Source organism: Haliotis rufescens, unplaced genomic scaffold, assembly GCF_023055435.1.
Source record: "Haliotis rufescens isolate VD_foot unplaced genomic scaffold, xgHalRufe1.0.p SCAF_16, whole genome shotgun sequence".
NCBI lineage: Eukaryota > Metazoa > Mollusca > Gastropoda > Lepetellida > Haliotidae > Haliotis > Haliotis rufescens.
In genome coordinates this window covers 3,464,021-3,473,483 of record NW_025963846.1, presented here as the reverse complement: position 1 = coordinate 3,473,483, position 9,463 = coordinate 3,464,021, and the positions used below count along the sequence as shown (strand labels likewise).

General features: G+C 37.8%; 1 protein-coding gene across 1 annotated transcript; it reads right to left on the bottom strand.

Moving 5' to 3' along the window:
- Positions 1-6,171: 6,171 nt before the first annotated feature.
- On the bottom strand, positions 6,172-6,696 carry LOC125380943 (histone-lysine N-methyltransferase SETMAR-like). The gene has a single exon (XM_048396715.1). It carries the CDS (start codon positions 6,694-6,696, stop codon positions 6,172-6,174), a length of 525 nt encoding a protein of 174 aa, XP_048252672.1.
- Positions 6,697-9,463: the final 2,767 nt, after the last annotated feature.

Below are 9,463 nucleotides of genomic sequence, written 5' to 3'. Positions count from 1 at the left end.
CCCGCTAGGTGCGCTGACCCGGACGGTCCAACCTTAAACTGACGTCGCATGTGGTATGCGCGATACGAGCACTACATGTTACTATGACGCCTATAGACAGTTAACTAGTATAACCTTCACCTTTGTCGGCAACGGACACGCTCGTGTGTGGACAGCATATCTTTTCGTCTAAACAACGATTTATCTATTGCCATGTCCGGAAATAAATGTTCCTTGATTTAATGATACATCAGGGATGACCACGACTGATTATATTGTATAGTTATCCACTAGATAGGCGTTCGAAGCGATGCGTTGAGATCAGCTGATCGTTCATCCCAGGTCGCTTTGTTGACGTTTTGCAATCGGTACTGAAAGTGTTGCCCTTGATGTATGAATATGAAAATTAAGTAGATTTTGTATACGTTCCTATATCTATGTTGTAGCATCGCCGAGCAGGCTACATCATATGCATGCATTTCAGTATGTACAACGGTGAGGCGATACGGTACGCGAAATGTGAAGGTCTCATGCAACGTTGCCCGTAGCCTCAATGTTGTGAATATTGACAGCAACACATGTAAGTATTTGTCAGATATATAACAGAGAGCAATGAGGAATGTTCTCAAGAAATTGTAAGAGTAACAGGCACTGTAAAATTACGTCATAAACTAGATATCATGTTACAATGTTCAAAATAAAAGAAATGGAAATCACTGAAATCTGTTTTGATATTTAAGGGTTATGGTGCATGTTTGTATTCAAGGATTTTATGTATATGAACGGTATCTGTTTGTTGCCAAATACTACCATGATTATATTTCAATATGATCAATGAAAGATATATATTATTTTGGCCTTAAACAAATTCAGACACAGAGGACCCTACATGTTAGTTAAAATACATATTCAAGAGTACAAACTACATTTTTTTTAATAAAACAGTATATTCATACTTATTGCTAATTTCTATAATGTTGATTGTAGGAACAATGCATTGTCTGCATCCAGTTTGCATTGACAATAATCATATGATTGTGACACAGATAAAGCTGATTCTTAACTTCATTAGGCCTTGCTTTTTATGTTTCCTTGTTCTAAACTGATGTTTCAAATTACAACATAAACAAATTATTAATGTTTTTTCTTTTTTCTCTTCACACCAAAAGATATCTTTATTGCACAATGACTCTAATTATTTTATTTAATATCTTGGCACACTTGTGCATGTCTATTAGTATTTGATTACACATGCATGACTTTTTAGCTGTCATCTGTTTCTGAACTGAATTTTATGCTGATAAAGATAAGTAACATAAAAAAGGGACTGGTATTCTTTCAGGTTTGGAGAATCAATCAATTCATAGTGAAAACATTTTTAATTTCTTACATAAGTTACTATGATCTTGATAAGATCAAAATAGATACAAATTAAATTGAGGACATTTAAATTATGCAGTCTTATTCATTTCAGCCAGTCTGTCTAAAATCCGGTCCTATTTTTCAGGCAATAATAAATGAATGAAAATTTCAGAAAAATATACCTTACCTGAGTGAATCAGTCAATATGCATATTGACTGAAATATTCAGTCAAAATAAATATTGGGCCTGATTATAGACACTGACTGTAACATATGTAAGTATAATCTGTTATATGCAAAAACAAATAACATAAATAAATCCATTTATCTACATGGAATGACTGTGGGGTTCAATTTGCATTTATTTAACCATCAGAAGATTTGATGACAAACTTTCATATTCATATTTTCATATAAAATTCATATTTGCTATATGATAATAATATCTACAAAATATACTTTATACTACAGGTGTCTTGAAGTACTGTTGAATGAAAATCAGGATACTTAGATACAGCATGATAGTGTGTTGGTTTGTATGGGAAATAATTTGTCAACATTAAAATAAATATCATGTTACTAAAACAAGAAGATAAAACTATGATTTAGATCTATTTATGCATCATACTCATGTTGTGGGGTAGTCAGTATGATTTGTTGTTTGTTAGGACACATCTCGGTAATTAACTACTATTTTAAGAGCATGAGTATCAGAATTCTGTAAGAAATGATGGATCAACTAATTAACACCTGTTATGACTCAGAGCACTTAATGGTGGGACACGTGTTATAAGGGGCAGAATAATATGGGTAAATCTCTTATTTCAATGTATGATGACTGGTATGTACATGTATATTGCAACTGAGTAACTGAGTGCTTAGATCTAATAGATGCATGGTAGATGTTCATTTGGCCTATTTCTAAAAAAATAATATAAATTCAAATATTCAGATGCAACTTTAATTTTGATATAAAAAGTAACATTTAAAATCAGTTGTTTTATTATTTTGAACTATATTTATTCGTAAAATATTTGTAAAGGCGCGGATGAATACTTACTATATAGATCATTGGTAAAGGCCTGTCAAAGTTGTCTGTGTGCTGCAAATGTTTGCGTATCACTAATTTTATTAAATTGAAGTCCATGGTAGTATTTGTTGAGATTTGAATGCTTGAATTGTTGTGGGAAATAACACAAAGGCTGATAAATAAAATGAGTTTGCATTATTTCATCGATGCAATATGTTCGCCCAGACTGACAGAATGCCTCGCTGTTTTCTGACGTAGAAAATACCGTGGCAATATACCATTTTTCATGACGTTTTTCCCGCTATATTCCAATGTGACAATTCGTCTTGTAGATGAAGACTCAACAAATGTTGATATTATAAACTAATAATCACTACAAAATATGTGCTAGTTAAAAATATTCAGTTGTAAACCACCGTTTTTGAACGCAGGGGTAACAGGATAACTCTTTAGCTTGGCTCCGTCTCTACATGTCAGTAGTTTTCGCAGCGCGCATTGATCCGGGAACCAGACCGGAAGCGACAGTTTGGACCGTCGCTTACATCATTTCAAAAGGAGAGTTATTGCCCTTTGGAACAAAAAGATCGCCCATTGTAATAAAGAAGTTGTTCATCCATAAATTCTTATCCTTACTTAGTACTCCAACTTCTAAATGCCTATCAAAGAGGGTTGTTATAATATTTAAAACCCGCATCCCGAGGGGCTTGCCGCGAGTGATTTTCCGAGGGAAGGGGTTTTAAATACCACTAACAACCCGAGGGGAAGTACTTTATCTAACTTATGAACCGAAAAAAGAAACTTAAAACAACATTTATCAACATTTTTATTTATGAACATTAGGAAACGGGCGTAAAATATCTGTTGCTGGCATACGGACCTTGAAAAGGACATCCTAAAAACATTGTGATGTATCAGCGCCTCTGAAGCCTTGTGGTACACTCACTGGGCTACAAATACGAAGGTTGCGTGTTCGATCCTCGGGAATATAAAGAAAATATTTGTCATTTGATTTTAAATTTCATTACATGTTACAATCTGGACAGAAGTTGTATAAATAAAATACCCAGGACATTATATAAAATCCATTGGATATTATAACACATTATATAGCAAATATGACTTGAATATCCTATAAAATCCCGGGGACATTACAGAGTCCCTGTTTATGAGATTTAACCCGACCAGAGAACAATAGAATCACGTCACTGGAGGCTTATAAAGTATATCAATGAACCCTGTGCAGTCTTCCCTTTATCTTTGGGGTCTGGTAGGCTTTCGAAATGCTGGAGAAGTAAGAATATTAAATCTAAAGAATACTATTTCTCTGCATACCTAAAATAACTCAAAACACGCCAAATCCTCAAACCTTTAATATCACAACCAAATATTAAAGACGTTGGATACCATTGTTCATGCGGATACCGGACGCGCATGTAACGGCGAGTATTTGTAATGCGGTTACCTCCCTTTGACTCGCGGCTAATTGTACTTCCGCCAAAATAAACTCATAGAAATGTAAATTTGGACAAGAGTTACCTCCCCTGATTCATTATTTTAGGGGTATGCTGTGTTGATTGAAAATAATTTGAATATCCTTTGGTAACATGTTGTTTTTATTTTATAATTATATTTAACAATGAATAAACATTAGAAATAAGCCAGCTTGAAAAATATCTTGATTTTGTAAAATGCTTTTTTGACTGATGTATCCATTCTTTTGGAAAATGTGCTTTTTTTTTAGTCAAATGATGTGTGAAATTAAAAATGTTTTGACTTGAATTTTCATTTTTCTGTTTTGTGCCATATCAATACTGTAATATGTCTATTTAAAAAACATTCATTTAATAATCAAACTTTAAAATGACCATTTTATTGGCAAAATGATTTTATCATCCGGTGCCTCTAGATGGCGCCACTTATTCAAAAAATGCCGTGGTGACTATGATTCAGGACATATTTTTCTTCAAAATGATACCAAATATACCCATTTCTTCATTTTTTTGTTTTTTGTATGCAACCTCTTCAATTAATGTTTTAGATTTTAAAACGTTTATTCATCGAGTGCTACCGTGGGCCTAGGAGTGAGTGAATAAACGTCACATCGGTAATATTACAGCCATATCGTGACGAGATAAAGTCAAACATTGGATTACAAAGAAATTACTATTTGTTAAATACCTGTCGCCAAATGACAGTACAATAACTAGAATATCACATATTTTAGTTAAAACTAGTTTGAGAGTATATGAAAGAATAAACTACAATTCAACAACACAATATAAAAACGGGATATAGATCGCCAGCAACCAAAGTAAGGCCAACACAATGGGGACCGAGGGGACTTACAATGCTTCTGCTACGAGTGAGCCTAGGAGATGCGGGTGTATGGATTGATTTTGCTCAGTCTAATCAAAATGGAGAAGATAGAGAAGGGAACTGTTCCGTTAATACTTCCAGAAATCCCAGAAGAAATACAATTCGGTTACTATAGGATTTACCTAATGTTGACAGTGACAGCAACGGTCCACTGTTATCTGAAGCTCGTGGTTCAGGCGGCGAGTTTGCACCACCCGACGTCTGAGAACAATCAGTATTCATCAATGAATACTAGAAATGTCGAAGTACATTCTGATCGTGATGGACGTGCAGTTTTACTGGAAGGAACGGTAATAGATGGATGACATCGCCACCATGCCCCGTATACCTGAAGGTCATATCATGTATGGTCTTCTTCAAAAAGTCATTCATGAAGACCACACTGTACATGAGGCAACCATTGTGGGGATTAAGGGTTAGAATATGACCCCAGAAATCTATGCTGAGGCGACTACATTGATCGGGTGGGCAGGCACGGTGACTTGCTTGGTTGCTGTCATAGTACCACGACGGAGTGGATCGTCTCACACAATATCGACCACTGGGTTGTCTAGTCCAAACTTGATTATCTACAGGCCACCGGTATATAGCTAAGTATGGCGTTAAAAAAGCAACAAACAAACAAAGAACATATATGTATATTCAAACTCTTTCCCAGCACCATGCAAAATAAGATAACACTATTGATTCTCAGAAGAGAAAGCTTTAATTTGTACTGGACTACAGTAAGACAAGTGGGGGAATGAAACAGATGTCTCATAGTTCAAACTGTTACAAGCAAGGGTGAGTGAGTGAGTTGGGCTTAACGCCGCTTTTAACAGTATTCCAGTTATATCGCGGCGTGTCAGCTTAATGTGGGAGGAAAGGCCGAAGTGATGCAGGTCTTAGACGTTTACCACTTCGGTGAAACCCACGAGCACGGGTATGGTGCTGACAAACCTAGAAACATAATTTGGGCGAACCGGGATTCGAACCCACAATCATAGGTTTCTGGCGTGCGCAAGGGACGTAACTCTGCACAGCGAATCGCGGCGCCTTAGACGACTGGGCCCCCTCGTGCCCCCGTTTCAAGCAAGACTAATAGGTGGCACATAATAATATTTATGAACATGCTAAACATTGTGGGCATAGCATCTTTCACCGCCTGAAAAATGAAGTTCTCCGACTGGATGAGATCTTCATACTGTGGAAGCAAGCTGAAACGGTTATTCTGTCACTCCCTCCCTCGAAAGCTCCAAATTCACACATATTATTTTCTACCAAACACGGGTGTTACAGTGAGCACCTCAACTTCCAAGAAAACTTCGTAGATGCTGCATCTGCAACACAAGGAAACACCTGAAATACAACAAACATATACGAGGGGATATCAAAAAGTTTTGAGCCTCACACAGAAAAAGTAAAAGAATTGGATTGTTACTACTTTATTTTTCAACATAGTCCCCTCCCAACTCCACACACTTGTTCCACCTAGTTTGCCAGTCACTGATGCCCGATCGGTAGAAGTCAACATTCTGGTCCCCTAACCAACCCTCCACAGCAACAGTTAGCTCATTGTCATCTTCAAATCTCCGGCCCCGGAGGTTTTTTTTCAGCCTGGGAAAGAGGTGGAAGTCACTGGGGAGTTCGTAGCCACATTCTTGCACAGCTGTCATTGCAACATGGCTCGTGTGGACTGGTGTGTTGTCCTGGTGAAGCAGAATCCCACGACGGATTTTTCCACGGCGTTTCACCTTAATGGATTGGCGCACCTGCTTCAATAACTTGGCGTAATACTCCCCATTCATTATGGTGCCATGGGGCAGGTAGTCGATGTGAATCACTCCTTTGCTGTCCCAGAAGATGGTCATCAAAACCTTCTTGGTGGATCTGGTGGCTTTGAACTTCTTTGTCTTTGGAGAAGTGGCGTGTTTCCATTCCATCGACTCTCCATTTGTTCTCCGAATCATAATGATAAATCCAGGTTTCATCACTGGTTACAATCCTAAAATGAAAATCATCTGGGTTGGCGTTGTACCGAGTTAACAAGGCTCCACTGATGGTAATAGCTTCATGTCATCTGTAAGCATTCTCGGGACCCATCTGGCACACACTTTGGACATGTGGAGTTTGCAATGAATTATATCATGTATGGATCCATATGATAGGTTTGTTGTTTCTTCTAGCTCATGGAGAGTAATACGGCGGTTTTCCATCACTAGTTTGTGTACAGTGTCAATGTTTTCAGGGCTGGTACTGGTTGATGGCCGTCCGGACCGGGCATCATCTTCTAAGCTCTCTCTGCCACGCTGAAATTCCTTCACCCACCGTTTGATAGTTGCAGACGATGGGGAAGACTCTCTATAAACTGCAGTCAATCGCTCTTCCACCTGTTTGGCAGATTGACCCTCTAGGACAAGAAACTTTATCACCGCTCTGTACTCAGATTTGTCCATTTTGCCAATTCACTAGGGGTAGGTCTCTTCCACGAAGTGTTGTGACAAAATAATTGCAGCCAGCAATATGTTTCTACATAGCATCAGTAGCTAAGACATTCATGTACATCAGGTGTAGCGCATTGTACCATTCGACCAGGAATACTGTGTGAGGCTCAAAACTTTTTGATATCCCCTCGTACATGCTTTATTGACTAAAGATTTCATCTTTGTATTTGCAACAAATACTCTTTGTCCATTGTTATACTTATGGGACAGTTTGAGTCGATGGAATTGTCAATCCAGTTTAGGTAAGTGAGGTGTGAGTAATTGTTGTTTTACTTGTTTCTTTAATCTTATGAACCGTGTAATTAACCATTCAGAAACACGCCGTTATTTAATTTCTTGTATCAGAGAATTTTCGCAATCATATCGCTTTCTTAATGATTGGAAACAGATTTAAGTCTGACGGAGCCAGGTGGGTGCTGAAAGAGTTCGAAGCCACACAGCTCCATGATGATACCCTCTGCATCCCACGGCCATAACATTGTTGTATATGGTGCGTGTTTGATCAGATGTCAATACCTTTGGAACACAAATATCTGATACTTTCTTCATTGTCAAAGCTTCTGAAATAAGGGATTGAACCCTCTCCTGGGAAATGCCGACTCAACTAGCAATATCATGCACAGTCATTTGCCAGTCGGTCATCACCACGTCATGGATTATGTGGATCATTTCTGGTGTTGCTGACGGGACAGGCCTTTCACGACGGGGTTCCTCTTTTAGGCTCTCTCTAATGTTGTCAACAACTGTTCTTGACTCGATCGGGGATCTCACCCAGTCGGGTTGGACTCAACCTATATATGATGGACTTGATTTCCCATTCCGCCATGTTGTTCAGTGCTGGGTAACGTAGAATCTTCTGATCCTGGCACGCTCGCCAAATGTTACCCAGGTCACAATCGCTCAGATTGACAACTGAAAACAACAAAGAATTTGGGTCACATCAGTTTATGTTTAATAACACATGGCTGACCAAGATACATCATGTTTATGCTTCAAGTTTTCAACTTGGTGTGGCGCAAGGATAAAATACCAACACTCATTACTATACTAGGCATACAATAAAGTATTATAATACCCAACTAGTTCATGGTTCCTTATATTTTCAATGTCAACATTAGATGACAAGACCCATCAACACGACTTGCAATGGAACTAGTTGATATTAATATCAACTTTCAAGAAACCATAAAAGATAAATCCATGCATTAACGGTAACCATAACACCAATAAGATGCTAATTTTCCATACTGTATTACAACATTGCATTAATCATTAAATACTCTATAAAAGTGAACTAATTATATATTTGGCATATGTTCTGTGTGAAAATAATACCTTCATGAATTATACTCCCATTAGTTTGTTATTACAAATGAAAACTAAAAAATTACACAGATTATATTATAAATGAGTATTGTGAAGTGTCGTAAAATCAATGTGTAAACAAGACAACAAGAATTACCTCCCTTTAACTGAGACAGATGCTATGCCATGAAATGGGATGTGCTGTAACTTATATTGGTTCAGCTCAATTAGGATGTTTTAATGCAGAAAAGTTATATTTACAATGATTATGCTATATGCTTGAAGTGTGTTATTACAAAATATACAACGAAAGTATGCTAAACGATGTACATGAAAATGTGGGAGGTCACGTGACCTCAAATATGAACGATCAGCGAGGTGTTGACAAATAGTGCTTTTTATCCTAACTTTTGCTTGAAAACATTGCCTGAGGAGAGTGTGTACATGTTTGACAGCGATGCACATCATATATATCTGTGTGAGTACTAAAATGACAAATGACCTTGACTGTCCTTCGCTACCATGTCGTCCGTGAACACTGACTGGGCGCAGCGTTATCTTTAAAGGGGCACTGATCACAGGAGTCCGTATCTAAAAATAGACGCCCTCATGCATATTCATGACCATTTTTAGATACGGACTCCTGTGCACTGATCTAACGCAATTCCCCGGACTGGTTGTTGCCTTTGTTATTGTTTTTTCCCCCGTGAGTACCCGGATGATACGCAACGCAACTGAGCGTGACCAGAGACTGGGCTACCGTCTGCAAGGACAGCTAAATAAACTTGGAGGCTGGAGGCAATATTTCTTTTACGCATTTTTGCATAAACACTGATTGGTTAACTGTGATCTATAAAGATTTCGACAAAGGGCGCATGTTAATTAATTTCTTCAGCCTAAACAAACAGACAAAAAGAACAGCGGAGCT

What these genes read in the sequence shown, in the direction of transcription:
- LOC125380943 (XM_048396715.1), bottom strand. Translation starts at nt 6,696, where the DNA reads ATGATTCGGAGAACAAATGGAGAGTCGATGGAATGGAAACACGCCACT.